Source organism: Danio rerio, chromosome 15, assembly GCF_052040795.2.
Source record: "Danio rerio strain M-AB ecotype USA chromosome 15, GRCz13ab, whole genome shotgun sequence".
Lineage (NCBI taxonomy): Eukaryota > Metazoa > Chordata > Actinopteri > Cypriniformes > Danionidae > Danio > Danio rerio.
The window spans coordinates 26,107,230-26,129,596 of NC_141035.1; the positions used below are offsets into that span (position 1 = coordinate 26,107,230).

A 22,367-nucleotide genomic window follows, 5' to 3' on the forward strand; every position below is an offset into this window, starting at 1 on the left:
CCAAAATGATAAGCTACTTCCTGATACCAGATTAACAAATATATATATATATATATATATATATATATATATATATATATATATATATATATATATATATATATATATATATAATTGTGTTCTAGGACTGCACAATTTATCATTTCAGCATTAACATCGCAATGTGCGCATCTGCATAAGTCACATAGCAAGAAATGCAATGTTGAGTCTGAATTATAGCTGATCAGGAGCCACAGAACACATGATTTGTAGAGTCACTGCTGTTTAACCATAACAGAGTGAAAGTTTATCATTGGCGTGTGTTTTTAAGTCCTGTGACTGATTACTTCAAGAGAGTTTAAAACATTTGGGCATCAAAAAAATTATGTTTGATTTTTTTGTCTTGTTTCTAATCCAATTATATATATTTAAGAGCAAAAATATGATTATTTTACCATTTATTGGCAGATAGTTTTGCTCATTTGAAGGAAAAAACACTTAGTTTTGACTTATTCCTTCTGAAGGTGAAACAAAACCAAACCTGATCTAAGAAATTTAAGATATTTGGACTAGAAACAAAAAACAAACAAAAATAATTTTTGGCATTGTGATTATACAATTTCTCTACCTCAATAATGTTAGATTCCCCAGACATCCATCAAACAGAGCTGTTCAAACGTGTAAATAGTTCTTATAATAAGCAAACTTAATATTCTGAAACTGTATTCATATCGCAATATTTATTCAAAGAAAAAAATAAAATAAAATTGCAGCATCGGATTTTCCAATATTGTGCAGCCCTATTGTGTTCTGGTGGAGGAGAGTTAAATCATGTAAGACAATCTGTGAGAAATTAGTATGATCACATTTTTATTTTAAAAAAAGTGATCCTGGAACATTAAACCAGTGATAAGGTTTTTTTTTATTTCAGATTAATACATCACCTGAAATCTAAATAAATAATATTTCCATTGATTTATACTTTGTTAAGATAGGACAATATTTGACCAAGATAGAAGCATTTTAAAATCTGGACGCTGGAAGTAAAAAAAAAGTCTATATAGTGAGAAAAATCTCCTTTAAAAGTTGTCTAAATTGAGATAATTTATGAAGAATTAAATTATAAATATTTGTTGCAAATTTAGTTTTGACATATTTAGAGTAAAAGACTCTTTAGAACATAATATTTCTTTACTTATGACGTTTGCTAGATAGAAAAAAACAATAATTTTAACCTATACAATGAAATTTGGCTATTCCTAAAAATATACCCAGGTTTTGTGTTCCAGCGTCACATATTACGTTTTGGGCTCTCAAACAGCACAGAATTGTAGGAATGATGCATATACTATTGTCTACAGTATAAATCACAGAAATGGAAAAACTAACAAAAGTATCCTAAAGCGTTTTTGTTTAAGCTGAGAATTCATGGGGTCTCATTTATTATATCTTGAACATATAATGGAGCTAACTTAAAACCAACTAACACACAGCGAAAAAACAATCAGTGCAGCCGAAATGCAGACATACCCTAATACCACTTGATGGGTCAATCTAATGCAGCTCCCTGGACTGAAGGCAGTGAGTGGACAGTGTCTTATCAATGTCATCTTTTAAGACAAATGTCAGTAGCAAAGTCCATCCGCCCCGAGCATGCAGTTTTCCAACTACTAGAAAAAGAGACATGATGTCACCGTGTATGAGAGTAGGTCATAAGGCTGACTCAGCAGTCAAATAAGTCATTACTCGGGACATATTGCACTGTTAAAAGACACAATGGATCCTTGTAAAATGTACAGGAGCATTTCCAAACGCCTCAACAAGAGCTCAATATTCTTAACGAGTCTCGTAAATGTGCATATTATAGCAAACGTTCCTTGTGTTTCTAACATTAAATGTTTGTAAAGAACAAAAGCATTTTGACAAATGGAGGAGTTATAGACAAGCCCAACAACACAAATGCCAGCAGGAACAACCATTAAGCTGAAGCTTGCTGGAATATAACGCTGATGATCTTAACTAAATGTTTGATGGTAGTTTGATCTCGTTTGCAGCCAACATTGATTTGATCTTCCTTAATTTCAAAATGAGATATACTCTAACTTAAAAAGTCAACAAATAAGCGATGTGTACAAAATATTGCATGCATATGAATCAAGTCAGAGGTAGGGCAAATGCATCGAACAGGTAAGCAAACCTTAGATACGTCGTTTATAAACTCTAGTTTAATTTTCCACAGTGAACAATCTTGGCAAGGCAAAATGCAACCAATAGCGTGACCCGGATTACCGAGTTCAGTCTATGAAGAGCTCAAACTGTTGAGAGAAGAACAGATAGCTGAATATGCTACAGCGATATGGCATTTAGAGATTTGCATTTGACCTTTGAGGAGCACACTAACACCATAAATGCATACGTGCTGCTCTGTATGTGGTTAAATGCTCTTGTTTCAATGCGGCATGAGTGAGGCCAGAAACATCTGAATGGTTTAGTCACACAGAGCATGCCTGGGTTCTGGGGGGGAAGGGGAGTAGTGTGGTTTAGCCACTGGGTCCCATTTGCTGGTTGCTTTGCTTATGATCAGCAAGCCACTTCATGATCTGTTGCCTGAGCTCTTCGTTGGGCCTGATCTGGTCCATGGTTAGCGGACTGCGGTTGAATGGGTCTGTCTGGTCACTGGAGGAAAAAAAACAAAAACAAAAGACAAGAGTAATACTGGGATGAGATGTTATCAACTAGAAGTTGTTTCAGTTAGCAAGCTGTTGATATAGTTTTTCAATAGCTGAAATAAAATGTAAAAAAATAAAGGTTGTTTTATTTTATACAACAGTTCTGTATGTTTCTTGAATCTGATTGGCTGATAGCCGTGGAATATTCTGCAATATCAGCACTCATACTGCCTCTTCACCCTTGTGTATTACTCCATCCACATAAAGTGACAGCAAATCAATAAACTCACTACAGTTTGGCAAATATTGCAACTGTTGGGCAACATAATGTATCTTTGAGGCATTTTTAGGCGAGATGGTAGTTGTTTAGATTCCAACTATGCACTTTATTTATAAGGATAGTGCCAGTTTTAATAGTTATAATTTGGAGAGACAGTGCGTCCATGGCCATTAGCCTGTCATTGAGCAGAGCAAAGACTGTTGACGTTGTCTATCCACAAGATAGTGACAGAGACTACATAATAAGCCCTTAGATTAGCATAACAGCATCATTTCTAACTACAGCTGATCAAATCATTATAAAACTGATTACTTTCTAAGTCAATCTTTCTCTTATGCGTGGTCCAGTGCTGTATTTATACTATATAATTTTAGTGTATTGAGTGTGAGATGGAACTTAGATATCAGAAATGTATGTATTTTCTGTTGGCCACTCTTTGTATAAACCTGAGTTACCTTTTGCTTGGCCATCTGTTTGTTTCTGATGCGTCTTCTGTTTTTTATTGCAGATTAGTTCAGTAAAAAGAAAGAATTGGCCGCATCTTCTTAGCATTTTTCCTTATGGCAAACACAACAGTGATCTGGTGGTGTTTGCACTGCTTTGGCTTTTTCGGGTTTAATTATTGTAATTTTCGATTGCAACAGAGAAATGCTGGGAAATCTCTGTAGACTGATGGCATTTCATGCCGTTCAGCCCTATAATCTTAAAATGTGAGCAAAAGCAGCTCTTTTGTCATCACTTCAGACATTACACTAGAAAATCATTCAAATACAGCAACAGTTTGTGCTGTTCTGATGTCAGCTGCAGATGTGAATTAGTGGTGGATGGAAGTAGTTCGTCATACAAAAGGGTTGTTAGACTCTGCGTGTTTGATTTTCTTTTTTATATACACCATTATGCCGTCCACCATTATGCACACACACGCACGCACGCACGCACGCACGCACGCACACACGCACACACACACACACACACACACACACACACACACACACACACACAAAGACTTGTGTGCCCACTTTTGTAGGTTAAACAGTACATATAAAATAATCTGTAATAACAGACAAAGAAATAGTGAACAAGAAAAAAATACAATTTCAGCTTCTCTGGAAATCCATCTGAACTAATCCAAGGTAATTTAATATGAAGAAAAGATCAAAGGTCTTACTGAAGCTGTCCGATATTAAGATCATGTTGTTGTCTTTATTGTTTCTGTGTATAGTTTCTGTATTTGTTTCTCTCGTTCTTTATTGCATTTGTGAATCAGCGGGCAGAGCTAAACAATAAGCTCTTACTTGGAATTTTGATTTCTTAGTGCATGACCCCTTTAAATGAGAAAAATGCTGCCTTTGGCAACCAAGACTAGTTTAGAGCAGTTTCTGCAAAAGAGGTTGGTGACAAACCTTTTTAAATAAGCACAATAAGCAATTGCTTTTGCAAAAAAGCTATTGCAAAAAATGCTTTTCTTACTTATATTTTTTTGGCATGTTTCTAGTCCAAATATCTAAAAGTCTTAAAATCTTAAATCAAGAAGCATTTTCTAGACAAGCATGAATTGTGTCTTGTTTTAAGAAATAATATACTAAAATGAAGGGAGTTTTTCCTTTAAAACACAGGTGTCAAACTCAGTTCCAAAAGGGCCGCAGCTCTGCACAGTTTAGTTCCAACCCTGATTAAACACTCCTGATCAAACTAATTGAGTCCTTCAGGCTTGTTTGAAACCTACAGGTAAGTGTGTTGGAGCAGGGTTGGAACTAAACTGTGCAGGGCTTTGGCCCTCCAGGAATTGAGTTTGACACCCCTGCTTTAAAACAAGCCAAATAATCTGCCGTGGTGCAAGTAAAATGATAAAATTTTTTCCCTTTGACATACCATTATTTTGCTCACCCCACTGGTAGATTATTGAGCTTGTTTTGAGGAAAAACACTTGATTTTGACTATTTTTTTCTTATATCACTTGGCATGGGCCTGTATAAGTTTCAGCGGTATGACAACCTTGGATAAAATATCATGGTATCACAGTGATTACTACTTTACAATAAGTTCGTCTTAAATGTCTGAGTAAAAAAAACTTGAACACAATACATTTTATTTTAGGAAAGATTTAAAACATTTTTGGGCAGTAAAGGCTAGACGTCAGGCTAAATTACAAAAATAAATCATTGACTTTTGCTGTCTTTATTAGTTTCAAAAACACATATTTATTTCAAAACCTTGCAGGTTCTTTAGGTGTGGTATAACAGAACATTTTAGTGGTTTTAACACCTTGACTTTTCCAAACCGCTGTAAACCTTGAAACCGGTAATCGTCCCATGCCAAATCAAGACAATAATTTTGCAATATATTGCTTGTCTAGAAAATGCTTCTTGATAAAAGTATTTTTAAATATCTATACTAGAAACAAGATAAAAAATCTAAGTAAGAAAAGCATGGTCATGCCCATGTTTTGTACAAATGTGATGTACTATTTATGAAAACAGGCCTAATTGTCGGAAATGTTGTATTCGTGGCTCACCTTAGTAAGTGTCGTGCTATTGTTGAGCGGTCCACTGTGACGTTTGAAGACGGTAAAAGCACAGGATCGAGCATCAAGGTAGACATAATGGGATCCAGAAATTCATCTGGAGCATCAGAGAACGTCTCTTCCTCTTGCTGATGCCTGTCTGCAAGAGACTGAAGGAGGTGCATAAATTCAATTAGATTACCATGAATGTCTGTGACTTATGGAGAAAGGTGTGTTTGTAAAAGAAATATGCGTAGTGATGAAATTTACCTTAATTTTATCTGCTAGGAGACTGAAAGATATAATCATGTCACCAGGCTTGTTGATTTTCTTGAGGACGCGGACAGTTTGACAGAACAGAGTGGGTGAATATGACCTTCCATCTTTTGGGACGGTGGCGCAGAAATTTTCTTCATCTCTGTGGCCAAAAACAGCATCCAAAAACATTTAACATTATCCTCATTTGAACAAGCAGATTCAGAGTAGAAGTTTAAGTGCACTATTATGCTCTTATGTTTGTAAATGTAAAAGCTCTATAAAACTTTAAAAATGCATGATAAATGGAGTTATTGTCTCTCAAAAGAAAGAACTGATTCTGAACTTCATGAAAAGAGGCATCAGTAATTCCAGCTTTACTTTCTGCACAAACCAACTAGGGTTTGTAAAAGATTTGTATATTGCTAGGCTATGGCTTTCACTAGCTGCCCATGATCATTTACTCTGAACAACCCTCAATCACTTAAGTTGTACATGAGGCCTTGAAGAGTTTTGGTTTTCGATGTCAGACATTGTTTTCTGCACTGTAAAAGCAAATCCACTTTGTATGCGCTTCCAAAGTGTGAGGAGATAAAGGAAGAATTCATACAAAAAAATGAATGTTTATTCACTATTTACTCTCCCCTACGTTGTTCCAAACCTTTATGATTTCCCTTTTCTGTTGAACATAAAAGAAGATATTCTGAAGAAAATTAAAAACATGTAACCATTGACTTTCATAGTAGGAAAAACAAATACTTTGGAAGTCAATGATTACTTGTTTTCAGCATTTTTTAAAATAACTTATGTGTTGTGAAGTCAAGTAAAGGGTGAGCGAATGATGATCGAACATTCAGATTTAGGTGAAACGTCTCTTTAAGCTTAAACTGAGACTGAAAGCTATGGTTGTGGACACTTAGTTACTGACACACTGCAAGACGTTTACTAATCACAACAGACTGAACCACTGGACCAATCAGAGCAAAGCAGGCACCTGAAAAGGGGGAGTTTAAAAAGACTGAATCCTGGAATGAACCATTTCAGACAATGTGAGAAAAAGCTGAAACTGTATTTTTAATGATAAAATTTAAGTTTTTATTTTCCTATTGGACTTTTGTTCTATTGCAGTAGATCTCCTAAATGAAATTAAGTCAATAAAATAAACTTTTTTTGTCCATTGCATTGCGATGCTGATGTGGATGATTCTGCATCAAAGCTTGCAAACAAAATAATCTCTTTTTTGTTTCAAACGAAACAACTTTAATATCCGTAACCCATTGGGCATGTCTTTTATAAGGAATACACTTACAGATAAAACATTTATGAAAAGAACATGATTAAGAAAACACTGCCAGACATGTCTGATGTAAAAGAGCTATGCAATAAATCAAAAATGCAATCTCAATGCACGGACTGACACATATCAAAGGTGCCTCCTTCAGATTTTAGTTGTCTTCAGTAACATATTATGCTTCAGTGGTCAGATTTTTATAACCATAAGATCTAGAGCAGTGATGTCACAGTGGCGCAGTGGGTAGCGCGATCGCCTCACAGCAAGAAGGTCGTTGGTTTGAGCCCTGGCTTGGTCAGCTAGCATTTCTGTGTGGAGTTTGCCTGTTCTCCCATGTTTGCGTGGGTTTCCTCTGGGTGCTCGGGTTACCCCCAAAGTCCAAACACTGCGCTATAGGAGAATTGAATTAGCTAAATTGGCCGTAGTGTGTGTGTGTGAATAAGAGTGTATGGGTGTTTCCAAGTGCTAGAAGGGCATCCACTGCATAAAACATATGCTGGATAAGTTGGCAGTTCATTCCGCTGTGGCGACCTTTGATTATTAAAGGGACTAAGCCAAAAAGAAAATGAAAGAATGAAGATCTAGAACAGTGTTTCTCAACCACATTCCTGGAGAACCACCAGCTCTGCACATTTTCCATGTCTCCTTCACCAAACACACCTGATTTAGATCACCAGAGACTAAGGGCATACTAACACTATGTACAGTTGCACAGTGGAGATTTCTTTAGGTACATCGTTTTAGTCGTTTGGGATGCAGTGACATGCAGTCAAATATTTCGCCGGACAGATCAGCCACTTTTGACGCTCATAAACAATAATAAAGTCCTCGTGCTGCAGGAGTTATGAGGTTTGCTGAAGGTGCAGCTGATATGCAGTGAAGGGTTTGCGTCTTTAATAATCTAAGACAATTTGCGTTCATTAAACAGTAAGAATGATTAATAAATCCATATGAAACAGTCCCTTAAAGGTCACGTCTTGTCTTCAGTTTCGGGCTCAGTTCCGCTTTGCACTCAAACTACAAAGCCCAAGTGAACTGCGCTCTGACACACCTCTTCCAACCGGGCCAGAGCTGGCCAAGTGAACCGCACCTGAGCCAGATTCAGAGCACAATCCGGAAAAAGGGCCTAGGCACAGTTCGGATAGCATAGTGTGAGTAAAGACATGTAAAGTGTGTGACAGAGAAAGGAGACATTCATATCATGGAGACATCCAGTGCATATGCATATACATGCAGTGCTGGTGGTCCTCAAGGAACTTGGTTGAGAACCACTGATCTAGAGGAAAAGACGACACAGAGAAGGTTAACTTACCCCAAGTTTAGGTAAATAGTACAGATGTCCGACACAAGCTGTTGGGGTTTGAAGTCAAATTCACTGAAGTCCTTAACCTTCAAGGCGCCCATTTTGGGGCCTACCAGGTGCTGTAAAAAGTAGTTGAGCATGGAGATGATCCTCTCAGCAAGAAAGGGGTGAACAAAAAGACCTTTTATCTCTGGAGGAAAGAAAATGAACACACAAAAAAATTCTGTCACACTAAAAGCCAAATGTTTCTCTTAACGATTATCTAAACCCCTTCTGTTCAAGTCTAAATGTGTCGTGTATGAGCTAAAAATAAAAAGAAGAAGAATTCGGGCAGAATTGAGTGCATTCGGTTTTCTTCCAACGTCTCTTACCAGATGTGAGGAAAGCCAAGGTGCCAATGGTCTCATTTGACATGATGTTGTGGAAGCGACCCAGCTGTCCAAACATCTGCAGACTCGATTCTTTCTCTCTGCGGGCGTCAGGGGCCAGACTGTCCCACTCCCCCCGATCCCGCTCCAGCTGGAGGATTTTGATCTTACTTAAGTACTGAAGGCAACAGATGCACATACGGGTGTCACATCATTAATCAGTCAATATTTCTTAATATTATACATGCATGGAGGTAAATATGCTAATTAACCACATTAATGAAAGTCAATTACTTGATGCTAATTGATAATGTAATTAAAAAACCACTAGGGCAAGTAAACAAACATAAAATCCACTAACTAGTACCTGTATAGCCTCGTCAAGTAAGAAGATGGCATCATTCATGAGGAGATTGAGAAACCTAAGGAAGAGTGGTGGATTCATGGCTTCAAGGTTTTCAGAGGCATAGTCGGCAAGATTCTGGAAGGAAAATCATCATAAAAAATGTCAATTAAAATATTTTGTTTAGATTTTACTTTGTTGAATTTATTTTGTTTCATGGTATCACTTTATTTTGATGTTCTCTTTAACGCATTTTGTTGAATTTAAGTAACACTGCATCCACATGCCAACTAATTGTCAATAGATTATCAAGTAGACTGTTAGGTTGGGGTTGTGGTTAGTGTAAGTTGACATGTACTTGCAAAGTTTCTTATAGTCAGTTAAATGTTGAACAAGTAGTATCAGCAGATATTATCATTGTCATTTCTCATGGATTCTGCATTGTATGCTTTACGATTTATAGTTTTATGGGAAAGTAAGAGTGGGTTTAAACTAAGATAATGTGTAATTTTTTTGTTCTGCACTGTGCAATACTATGTACAGTTGAAGTCAAAATTATTAACCCCCCCAAATTATTAGCCCCCCTATTTTTTTTTCTCCCAGTTTCTGTTAAACGGAGAGATTTTTTTCAACACATTTCTAAATATACTAGTTAATAACTCATCTCTAATAACTGATTTATTTTATCTTTTGCCACGATGACAGTAAACAGTATATTTTTCAAGACACTTCTATACAGCTTAAAGCGACATTTGAAGGCTTAACTAGGTTAATTAGGTTAACTAGGCAAGTTATGGTAATTAGGCAAGTTATTGTATAATGATGGCTTGTTCTGAAGACTATCGAACCAAAATTAGTTTAAAGGGATTTACAATTTTGACCTTAAAATGGTATTTAAAAAATAATAACAAATAAGACTTTCTCAAGAAGGAAAAAATATCATCAGACATACTGTGAAAATTTCCTTGCTCTGTTAAACATAATTTGGGGAATATTTAAAAAGAAAAAAATAAATAAATCAAAGGGTGTTTAATAATTCTGATTTCAACTGTATGTATGTATGGTCTTGTTAATTACCAATAAATAAAATTATAAAAATATATATATTAAAAAATATTGCCAGTTATTTAATATACATTGCCCAGCATAGTAAGTGTTTTGAAATAATTTTTTAGGATTTGTTGTTAAAACTGTTGCCAAGAAATTAAATAAAATTTAGAATTTACAGTACAACATCAGTCTGGTTCACACCTTAATGCTCTCTCTGTAACTCTTCTCTCCCCACATGTACTTCAGAATGGCGTACATTGGCCTCCTGTAATTAAACTTCTGCTCAAACTGATGTGGATCACCTGAAGAAACAGTACAGACAACATCTTACAAAGTATGCTGCAATCAAATCTATAAAAATGAGTAGGCAAAGCTTCAGAAACTGACCGGTGAACTCTATATCCACGAACACTGTAATAAGGGCTTCAGCGAGTTGGGGCGCGTGCCGATATGAGCTGAAAACCCTTTGGCGCTGAAACATGATAGGTTGGGCAGCGCCAGGTGACAGAGTCTCCATATGGGGCATCACAGCCTCAAGGACCTCTGCCAACTTTGCCCGCAAATGAGGATTCTTCATTCTGTGAGTAAATAACCAAGACTAAATAACAAGCCACATGGCATGCACACAAAAAAATGCATGAGAAGCTCAGCATCACACCGCCTCGCACCTATCAACATTGCCCATGAGCACAGTGATGAAGGTCAGGACGTGTTCTAAGCTTTCCGCAGAGGACTCCAACACCTCATCAGCAAAGCGGCGCAGGAATATGAAGAAATCACCCATGTTTTCAGCAAAGAACTCTGTGGGACATACAGGAGATTTGCTTGTCAGAAAACTGAAAGATTGCTAGGGTGTTTATACAACAAAAAAATATCTAAGAAAGTCCTAAAAAAAAATTTATTTCTAGAATATATGACCCGTTTTATTTTCAATAAAAAGATAAAAAAGTCTAATAAAACACACTGCACACCACATTATAAATCCTAATAGAATAAAATTGGTCTTATCAAGTACATTTTATGCTACATTTTACTACAAACAAACTATGCAATGCATATTCAGTTAGACTGCTGTTAGCTTTAAGAATAAAACCACGACAATTAAAAATTTAAATAAAGATTCATTTGAGGCATAGATTAAAGTTTCTAATATTTTCAAGGTCCATTTTTATTCAATTTTGAGGTAATCTCAACTAAAACAAGAAGGGGGGGGGGTGACAGTAGGTCCTCCCATAAAAAAAAAACATAATAGTAATAATAATAGTGTTTTGTTAAATCACAGCTCTGCCAGTGAGAGTGGTTCAGCTAAAGCACATCAACTAAAAAGCAAATGCGAAGCATATTACGGGGGTGGGGCATGTCAGCTACTAGAGAGCATTTGATTGGTCAAGATTTGATGAGAAACTGAAATATGAGGTGACGTGAAAAATAATCAATTTAGAAGGAAGTGACAAACTGCAAGCTTTGGATGTTTATATCAGTTTTTTTTTTCAAAATGAGAATTTTGTCAATGTTTTGTAGTACACATTATAATAGAGATCCTTAAATATAACCTTTAATGTTAGGGACCTTTAGGGTGATTGAGCATATTGAAAATACCTTCAAAAAATTCTAGGCGATTTGCATAGTTTTAAAGATTTTTGTCAACTCTTAAAACCCAAAAATATTTAGTTACTAAATCGTAGATAAAATATTTTTAATTAATACTAAAAATTCTAAAATAATAGTTTTAGGTATGTTTGTCTAGATTTAAAGGGCACCTATGATGAAAACTTTTGTGAGCTGTTTGGACAGAACTGTGCGTCCACTGTCACATTGGAGTGTTATAAACCCAACAAGTCTATTTTAAAAATTTCCTGATGTTAAAATAGAACCCAAATCCCAGTTATTTTAAGGCCCACCACAACGTGACGTAGAAGTGCAGTTTTACCTGCCCACTGAATTGACTGACAGGGGCAATGTTTCTATAATAACACGTATACACATGTCCACAGAACATTATTTTGCAAATAAACTAGCACTGAAATATTTGTGGGAATTATCTCTCTGTAACTTTTAAACATTTTATAAGTTTAAAATATTTTTAAAACAGAGCATGTTTGTAATAAAGACAAGTAAAAATCCATTTTCAAGTAAAATCACTGTCATTCTAAACAGCTATAATCAACATGCAGCATAGTGTCAGTAATTGCGCGTGTATGTGTGTTTGTGTATACTGCAATCAGCATTTATGTGAGACTCATCATTGCAGAAAGGCTTGAATAAACTTCACCACAAATACATCAAATAAACTTACTTGGTATTTTTGACTAATGAGCTGTATTTCAGCTTGATCTGAGTCTGTCTCTATCACTCACAAACTGCTGATTATCTGACGTAACACATGATACGAAGCAGACACGCACATGGGAATGGTGGGCAGGGAGAAGCAGCTCATTTGCATTTAAAGCCACAGGCTACAAAAAACGCTACAGTATAATCTGACACCAAAATGGGCAGATTCTTGAGGCTATATGGGTATTTTGAGCTGAAACATTACAGACACATTTTTGAGATATCAAAGACTTATCTTACATTTTGTAAAAGGAGTAGAATAGGTGCCCTTTAAGTGTTATTAGTGACTAGATGTTTTTGCTATTTATGCATTTTGTGCACTAAAAGTAAGAGTTTTTAGCATTGTGTCGCTACCTGGCACATAGCAAAGCAGGCTGTTCTCTAGTGAAGGTAAAGGGAAGGTGAGAGGAATGTGTTCAGGGCCCTGATTGCCCAGGCTGAGCTGAACCAGCAGGGCGGCGCAGGAGGCCTGGAGGTTGAGGCAGTTCTGCAACATGGTGGGCTGTGTGGTTGCAGCCTTGGTTGAGAGATAGACGGTCATAAGGTGTTCAAACTGTTCCCGCAGCTCTGCTGCTGCTGGGCCTCCACTGAGCTGCGTGTCCCGCCACGTCCCCTGGAGCCGGTGCAGAGACTGATTCATCTTCACCATCTGATCATGAAGTCTGACACACAAATAACAGAAACTCATATGTTCATTTATTTATACATAGAAACAGTTAATAGTAATGATTTGGTACACACTAGTTACATACATGCTTGTAAGTAAATGGGGTATATGCACAAAAACTTTTTATATCAGACAGCCAGCCTCAGCACTTCCGGTGAACTTCCGGTGTCTTTCCATTCTAAAAATGCCACGTTTGATTTCTTTAAAAATCAGTAATCTTAACCACCTGATAGATTTACGATATATAAAGTGGTTCTCAGAGCGGACAAGACGCACTGCTTTAAATTCCATTTCCCCCAGCCATGTCTTTAAAATATGACAATTTATATTACCCCAGTATTTTCAATGGAGTTTTTGCGCTCGCCTGCTGATCCTGACGGCACTAGTGCTTACACGGTCTTTCATCTCGTTTTTCGCTTGAACAACTAAATGAATGCTTAAGTCTATTTACCTGAATGTATTGTGATTACATTACAAACTATCGATGCTGTAAAAGGAACTTCATTCATGAAATTGAAAATAGCCACATTAAGCTTTCACCGGAAGTTTATCATTGGCTGAAAAACACTAGCTGTGCATATACCCCATTGACTTGTCTTACTTTTTAGTGCTCAACCATGCCCTGTACACACACTATGCAGTAATTTACAGGACTGACCAACAATATCTCATGCCAATTTGTAAGTTTTTGATTTACTGGATAATACTTTGAATTTGTACAGTCTCATTCAAACATTTTAGTATGATTTGCTCATCCCCAATTACAATTGGGTTTAGGGGTGTAGTTTTGGTGCCATGCCTCCTTTTAAAAATTATACATTTTCATGTGACCAAACTCGTATGAATTAGCCACTAAACTGACTAAATGTAAAATAGTTGCGTTTCCTCGTGACATTCGCATTCAATAACAAAATTAACTCTTGGAAAATGCAGATAATGACAATGACATTTACAAAAAATAAAATAAAAATCACCAATGACATAGTTTAGAATTGTTTTTTTTTCTGTATGCGTGGTTAGAAAAACAGGGAATGAGGTGTGCTTAAGCTCAGTGTTGCCAACGTTGGCTAAACAAAAACATAAAAATGATAAAAAAATTACTAAACTTAGTAGACTTTAACCCAAATAAATAAGCCACACACTATCATTTCGACACCTGCTGACTTTATTAACTCCATAAAATGGATTTAAGTGCAGACTCATACTCATGAAACTTGTTTTTAGATGGCTATTCTCAAACTTCAAAAATCTTATATAAGAGCATTTTAAATCTACTATGACAAATTCCAAAATAATGCTTTTTTTTGTTGTTTTTTTGTTCATTGATAAACAAACAGGTGGTTAATTTAGCAGTGGCAACCCCTGATTAATAAAGGGATTATGCCGAAAAGAAAATGAATGAATGATAAACAAATATTTTGTGTGTATGTTAAAAATGCTGCTCTTTTTAACTTTCCCTTTATCAAAAAATGCTGAGCTAACATGCATTGCATCTTATACAAAAAAATTAAAGGTGCAGTTGGTGATCAGCCAAAACTCTTGACTCTCTTGACTCTCATGACTCTTGAAACACGAACGTGGACCTAAAAGATTACAGTAGACAACCCACTAGATTATGTTATTCGCCAGTAAAAAAACTTTATAGTACTTTATAATACTACAATTCCAAATGAAAAACTGTATTATATGTAGTATGTTTTCAGTTGTGTAGCAACCAAGACATGTCATAATGTGCAATACTTCATGAATGCAAGGATTGCTGCTCTCACACTCTCATGCGCTTTTTCCTAAAGTGACTACTGTATGCTTGTTGCTTGGCCGGCGGGGTGCAGGAGTTACACTTATTATTAAGCTATACTTACATGCTATTTCAGACCGAATATTCAGAGTAGCATGATAAACAATATAGGGATCACTTTACAGGTTGTCAATGTTTAAAAATGAACCAATGTGATGTGAATATAAAACCAACTTCAGCTCAGTAAAGCAGGCTAGGCGAAATAGTGCTATTTACTTATGTTTTGTTGTTAAACTAAATGAAAATGATGAATTATGGGAATTATCGGCCCAAAAATTAATTTGACAAACATTTTTTAGTCTTATGCCTTACTCAGAATATAAAAACACATATAAATACATTAAGATCATTTACTTTAGTCAGTACTATAGGAACGTGAAGAGACTTTTAACCAGCACAACAAAAACATTTCTGTAGACAATCACCTACTGCACCTTTAAGCAGTACAACTGTTTTCAGCATTATTGATAATAATAGAAAATGCCTTTAAACACCTATATTATCAAATTAGAATGATGAAATGACACTGAAGATCACAGTAATGGCTGCTGGAAATGCAGCGTTTTTGTTTTGTTATCACATAGATAAATGGCATTTTAAAATAGAAAAGTTATTTTTAACTGCATAATTACTCATAATTATTCTACTTTCAAATTGGCATCACTCTTTAGCATTACCTATGGAAGCCAAGGTACAGGGTGAGTTGTGTAAGAATGAGGTTTTCTGTCAGAAGGCTGTATGATTGGGCAAATTCAACCGTTTGTTGAGGGGGCACAGGTATCAGACATGTCTCCTTGTCCAGACCTGTAGAGAGAAGTATTAATAGTTTCTATTTGCATTTATGCAATTAGCACATGCTTTTATCCAAAGTGTCTTGCAGAGGACAAACAAAAGCAATCTGTCCAGTCATTGTTTAGCTTACACAAAAGAAGACATTAAGGCTAGTGTTTGTTAAGGTGGAGCACAGGTACTTCACCTCTAGCATGCACGTTTCTGTTACGCCGCTCTTCTTCGCTCAGCTCCTTAAGCAAGCAGTATGTGGGGTTAAAGGTCAGGAGTTTAGGAGAGTAGGGTCGAGAAAACGGCTGGCAGAGCTTGAGCAGAGCGGCTCCCAGATTTAAGAAGAATGCATCCGATGCATACATTTGGAAGAATATCTCGGGCATCTGGTTTGCCCAGATTTTGGCCCGACCCATGTTGGCCTGCAGGCAGCCACCCAGCCACGAGAGCAGCAGGTGGCGAGTCTCGCCGGACTGCTGGAGCAAGTTTTTCAGGATCTGATAGAGCTTATCATGAAACTGCCCCATAAACTAACAGACAGGAAGACAAGAAATGAAAGTGGTTATGCGGCTCACTTAATGTCACAAAGCTTTTGTTTTGTTTTGTTTTCGCTCACCTGGTGTATATTTGACTCTTGAACCTTCAATTCCTGTGGGCTGGAGCGAGATGGATTCAGGAAAAAGCCATGGTTTTCAACCACACCAGGAGTTTTCAGCAGACATGAAATATTAAGGATGGCTCCCAGAAGTGTTTTCTGATACTGAATCCCATTGTTAGGGTCTTTGGGCTGAATGTGCTCCATTAAAACCTAATATCAGAACATGTTTTTTAAAATGTTTTATGTTTACGAAAATAGCTACAGTTACCATACTGTGTGTCAAGTTGAATATATTAAAGAGATAAGTTCACCCAAAACTGAATACTCTGCTATTAATTCCTCACCCATATGTTGTTCCGATCCTCTAAGACCTTTGTTTATCTTCAGAACACTAATTAAGATATTTTAGATGAAATCCGAGAACTCTCTCATCCTCCATAGTCAACAATGGTCACAAGATATTCAAAGTCCAAAAAAAGAAACCAAAAACATCGTCAAAACATTCCATGTGACTTCAGTGGTTCAACAGTAATCATGCAAAGCTCCAAGAAGTACTTCAAAAAGTACATATGACTTTGTCTAGCCAATTTCTTCTCTTCTTGGGATACAACATTTTGCCATTAGAGTCAGCAGTGCAAAAAGCAAGCGTTGTTTTGCCCATAGTAAATGTACACCTTGATCTGACATGAGAGACATTGGCAAACAAAGTTGTTTGTAATGTTTTTGGCTCTGTTTTCGTGCATTCTTACAGTTTCATATAATTACAGTTAAACAACTGAAGTCACATGGTGTGTTTCGACAATGTTTTTGGTCCTTTTTAATGTGAATTGAGTGCTCTCAGATTTCATTTAAATATCTTAATTTTTGGGTAAATTGATACTTTAAATAATAATGATTAGCAATATTATGCTATATGGGTACAATATGTACAGTACAGTGCTGAGCATATATAAGTACACCCTCGCAAATCTATCTTTTATTTTCAAATATTAAATAAAAAGCTATACGATATTATATTTGTGCATATACATTAGATTTGTCAGTACTGAAGCTAAATCTGGAGCTTATATAACAAAATAACTAACGATAATAGTCCAAAAACTAGTAAACCCCAATTTATATGATATAGAAAAATATTAAATACTAAATTTAAATAAGAGGGAAAATCAGGAAAAGCTAAATTTTTAAAATATAGTTGAAATTTTGTAGGCTGCAATTTATTTTGCTTGAATTTAATTGTATTATCTTTCAATTTCTAAATATATTTGGTGACTAAACTATTATTTTAATAAATATATCTGTTTAATAAATCGGTTTTGTTTAAATGCACCAAAATACATTGCCTATATTCACTGAGAAATGGATACAAATATTCATTTTCAAAACGGGGTGAACTCAATTAAGATGAGCAATGTATATAAGTCACATATACCCTATTTTATGCATAAAATACAAAGTATACTTTGGGCTTTATTAAGTGTTTAATCAAACCTTAGCAATGTCCTTTTGTCGACTGAAGTACAGGAGAATTTCCAGGTAGGAAAACAGCAGCAGCTGACAGAGGTCTAGGTCTTTAACCCGGCCATGGAAAATATCAAACACTGGCACCATTACCTCCCCAAAGGTCCGCACTTCTTGGTCAGCCAACAGGCTAGCAATGACCTCCTCTAAAAACTCCACAACCTCTTCAAACTCTGCAGAGACAACCATGCAAACAAAGTCATCCAGACAAAGTCATTTCAGAAGCTTCAAATGTATCAGATGTCCTCAAATATGACACTTACGGGCTCCTCTGACAGCCTCCAGCAACAGGTCCAGAAGCTGCTCGTAAACGTTCTGACTGATGTAGATCTCTGGGGTCAGCAGCACAGTTCGTGCATTGGACACGGTCAGGTTTTTGCAGTGCACAGCAAATGACAACAGTTTCTCAGGGACTTTAGTGATCTGTGTGGTTTTGAAGCATATGCATATTTTTGTGTAAATAAGCAAACATTCTTTTGGCACAACTGTCCAGTTTTATTTCATTTTAGTTACATTTTTTAATCTATTTTTAAAAATTATGATTTAAACAAAAACATTAAAGGAATGCTCCACTTCTTGGAGGAAATATTGTAATTTTTCAAGTCACCTAGAGTTAAGTCTTGAGTAGCCAGACCTCAGACTGACGGATGAAGGTCTGGGAACTTTGACCGATTTGAATGGTCAAGGATCGCCCACGATGCTCTTTGACGGACAGATTAACAGATTAGTGTGTAAATGAGGCCGGTAAACAACCATGCATCATTCATTCACAAACGTTTTTAAAAGTCTACAACAACGATGCATCAATATACTTAGTGATCTGTCAGCAACAGGCCGTAGCCACCTACAGACAAATGTCCAGAATTTGTCCCAAACCTGAGCTCATTTGTTCTATTTTGACTGCTATGCCATCATAAAAGGTGAAAATTATCAACATTCAGCTACTAGAAAAAAAATACAATGTGACATAAGTGAAGTCATCTTTCACTACTGTGTTGTTTTAAACAGAAAAAACATTTTACAGGTAACTTTTATTCTAAACCTTGGACCTTGTTCTTGAAACAAAAAAAAGAGCAATAAAATGGTGGGAAGCACCAAAAGCGACCCATGTTAAAATGAATTTGAAAGTGTTTCCAGAAAAGTGTGTCATATGCATCAGATGATCAGGTGAAGCTTGGTGTGACATCTGAGGCTGAGATGACCCTGAGTTTTACCATTTTTGAATCCATTTAGTCAATCTCTGGTTTGGTGGGGTACACTTTTAGCTTAGCTTAGCATAAATCATTGAATCTGATTATACTATTAGCAACTCACTAACAAATGTAAAAAAAAAAAAATCTAATTTAAAGCTTGACTCTTCTGTAGTTACATTGTGTACTAAGTTGCTATTTTCTCGATTAATATGACTAGGAACAATAATCTCATTCGGGCAAAATAATCAAGGAATTTTGCTGCTGTACCATGGCTGCAGCAGGCGCAATTATATTACATCGTACATAAAAATAGGTAACAGCCGTGCTTAATATCATAGTACTAAAAAAGCGGAGTATTCCTTTAACAAATTTTTCAAGTAGATACACTGACAAAAAAGCCCATGATAACAACTTTTTTTGTCAATATGTCCAATGGCATGATGGCGCATCTAGAAATAATCTCTCCAGAAAATACCTCCTCTTTAGCTCTTTGGTAGCAGGCGTAAAGGTAAGGTATGGCACGTTTCTCTCCAGCGTCTCGATCTGCCGAGAGATTCACTACACTACAGGAGGTCATGTAAATGAGATGGTTTCCTGGCTCCTGCAAAAGCAGCCTGTTGAACAAAGCCTGGAGGGAAAGAAAGAGCAATATTGTTCTTATTCAAAGTTCTTTATATGCACATGCATAAGACTTATCTGACATTATACAAATCTGGAAAAGCACAACACTCTTAACACATTGTACCTGCTCTATGGTGTCCATGTTAAGCCAGTCCTGACCATCAAGATCAGCTGCCATTTCCTCAAGGTAAACACAGCGTGGTGGGATGCCATTGCCACTTCTTAGACTCGGATCACCTGGAGAGATTTCAACCAGCATGGATCATTATATAACAGTAAATTCTTTCTTAGTCTACATTATGGAGACACAGACTCACCACCACAGTTTAGAATCTATAAAGTTTTTCTTATGTCTCTTATAGTTAAAGTTGCATTTATTTTATAAAATACTGTAAAACAAACTGCATTATTTTGAAATACTACAATAAAATATCTGTTTTCTATTTTAAGATATTTGAAAACCTGCTGTATTTCTGTGATTTAAAGTTGTCAGTGCAATCACTCAAGTCTTCAGAGTAAAATGATTTCAGAAATAGTTTGTTCCATTTCTTCTTGATATGTTAAATACATTTGCAGCTAAACATTGAAAAATAAAAAATATGGAATTGTTACAGGATTTAAACAGCAACTTTAAATAAAAAGAAATCTATAGCATTATAAAATGTCTTACTTTCACTTTGGACCAGTTTAATGCATCTTTTTTTAATATAATCATTACTTACCTTCCAAAAACTAAAAATAATAATAATAATACAGCCCAAACCCAGAAACAAAGATTTGAATGGCAAACAGACCAGCGTGATGGACAGTAGATAGATGTAAAGGACATAGATAAATATACAAATGAGAGCAACATAAATGACGTAATGGACCATTCTGCAGTGGATGAGCTCATCTGCAGCACTGCCTGGAAACGGCATGTCAACATGATATGCTCATCAAATCTGAGATCATCAAGACAACAGTCATTTAGTATAAACTATCTAATGTCTCTTTCTTTCTGAATAATGATGAGTTATGACAAGTACTTCTCAAAACTGTTCTGTCTCAGAGGGTCAGATAAAAAAAAGTATCATCTTTTAAAAGGAAAGGGGGAATATTATATGCAATTAGAGCTGGAAAACAATTTCTAAATTAATCTTTATTATATATCAATTTTATAATTCATTTAAAAAGGGAGTCAATTCAGTATTGATTATCAAGATATACGAAAATGAACACAAGTCAAATCAAAATTGATACACACACACACACACATGCACTATAATCTATTAAAATGTATATACAATATCTGTGTGTTGCATGTGTAGAAACTTTGCACCTTATATCCATCAAAAGGGGCTAAATCAGCTTTTTGAAGCATCATGCAAAATTTTATCACATTATATTTATCAATAAATTACATTTGAAAACAGATTAATAATATTACTATTATTATTATTTTGATTTATTATTATTATTATTATTATTATTATTATTTCGCATTATTACTGTATTAGTAATCAAATATCTGCACAGAGGGTTACAAAAATGTTTCAAAATGAACACCAAGCAAATCCTCTGAACAATAATGTACTGTATATTAGTTGTCAAATAAAACAAAACTATTATTATAGTTATAATTACTACATAAACACAGACCTACAATGGGACAGGTAGTTCTCATTTCAGAGAGGTGTTTTTGCTCTTACTGTTGTCCAGAGTGATGAGGAAGATCCTCTGGATCATGTGGTTGACATTGAGCTGTTCACAGAGCTCCTGTCGTGAGCGGAACGATCGGCTGATCTCCGCCACTGAGTCATCATTCTCATCAATGCTTTCAGACGCAGAGTTTTCTGACTCAGACTGGCTCTCTCCTGAATCTACTGCTGCAGGGATAAACAATTACAAAGAACCATCACATCGATGTAATCCTTCAAGGATAAATGTAGAGTGCTCCTTTATTACCAAGAACTTACATTGCTGCTCAGTTGGACGCTGTTGCTTTTGGTCAGATGCAAACTGTTTTGCGTCAGCAACTGAACTGAAGAGTGCTGCGAAAGGGTTTTGTGAGATGTTCTGATTGTTATTGCCCTGGTCTGTCATTTCCCTGGAGCACGTCCTCCATCAACAAGTATTTTCACTGTCTGCAGGAGGAAAAATCAGATGTGAATTAGATCCACAACTCCAAGTCCAAAGCCTAGCAATGATACTGAATTTGATCTACCTAAATTCCAAAACAAAAAAACTGAGCTCATCACAAAAGAGTTTGCCTACATCATATTTAAAAAAAGCAAGATGACATCCCATAACGATTTATTTGCTCTTCTGGTGAGTCAGTAATCAACAAGAATTGATTAAATCATGTATGAGTCATATTCAAGCAACAGGAAACCAGACTGCAGATCAATAGGGACTGCAAATTAGTGTCAGGAATGCTAACTTGCTACACATATGTGTCATATTCATCCCAGAAGTGAGTCAGACTACCAGCAAACAGAGCCTAGGGGGTCTGAGAAGATGTGTGATAAATGTAAACCTAAAAACACGAGCTTTCTAGCCGTCAAAGGCAGTGACAGATCTCCTTCCCTGCTGTCAGGTGTCTTATGCTAGCTAAACAACTAGCAGCGTACTTAGCAACTGACAGCGCGCTGGTAATATTGCTGAAACACCGCAACAAAGTATAAATAAAGTAAATAACGCTTTAAATAGCAGACATACGATCAAATACATCAACATGAAGGCACGTCATACCTTGTTTTAGGTTGAAATGTGGTAAATCGGATATGGTGCTGTGCAGGAGATCCAGATCCTACGCGTTGTGTGACGTCATCA

At 36.1% G+C, this 22,367-nt stretch overlaps 1 protein-coding gene across 1 annotated transcript; it reads right to left on the bottom strand.

Moving 5' to 3' along the window:
* Positions 1-1,385: 1,385 nt before the first annotated feature.
* ube4a (ubiquitination factor E4A (UFD2 homolog, yeast)) lies at positions 1,386-22,366 on the bottom strand. The gene is made up of 20 exons (XM_087284147.1): positions 22,287-22,366; positions 21,512-21,679; positions 21,245-21,421; positions 19,678-19,790; positions 19,408-19,560; positions 18,003-18,162; positions 17,710-17,912; positions 16,237-16,428; positions 15,817-16,150; positions 15,518-15,644; positions 12,730-13,037; positions 10,710-10,842; positions 10,429-10,619; positions 10,243-10,343; positions 9,016-9,129; positions 8,652-8,826; positions 8,290-8,470; positions 5,702-5,849; positions 5,444-5,601; positions 1,386-2,655 (listed from the first exon to the last, which is right to left on the bottom strand). The coding sequence occupies exons 2-20, from the start codon at positions 21,636-21,638 to the stop codon at positions 2,520-2,522; spliced, it is 3,231 nt and encodes a 1,076-aa protein (XP_087140273.1). The 5' UTR covers positions 21,639-21,679; positions 22,287-22,366; the 3' UTR covers positions 1,386-2,519.
* Position 22,367: the final 1 nt, after the last annotated feature.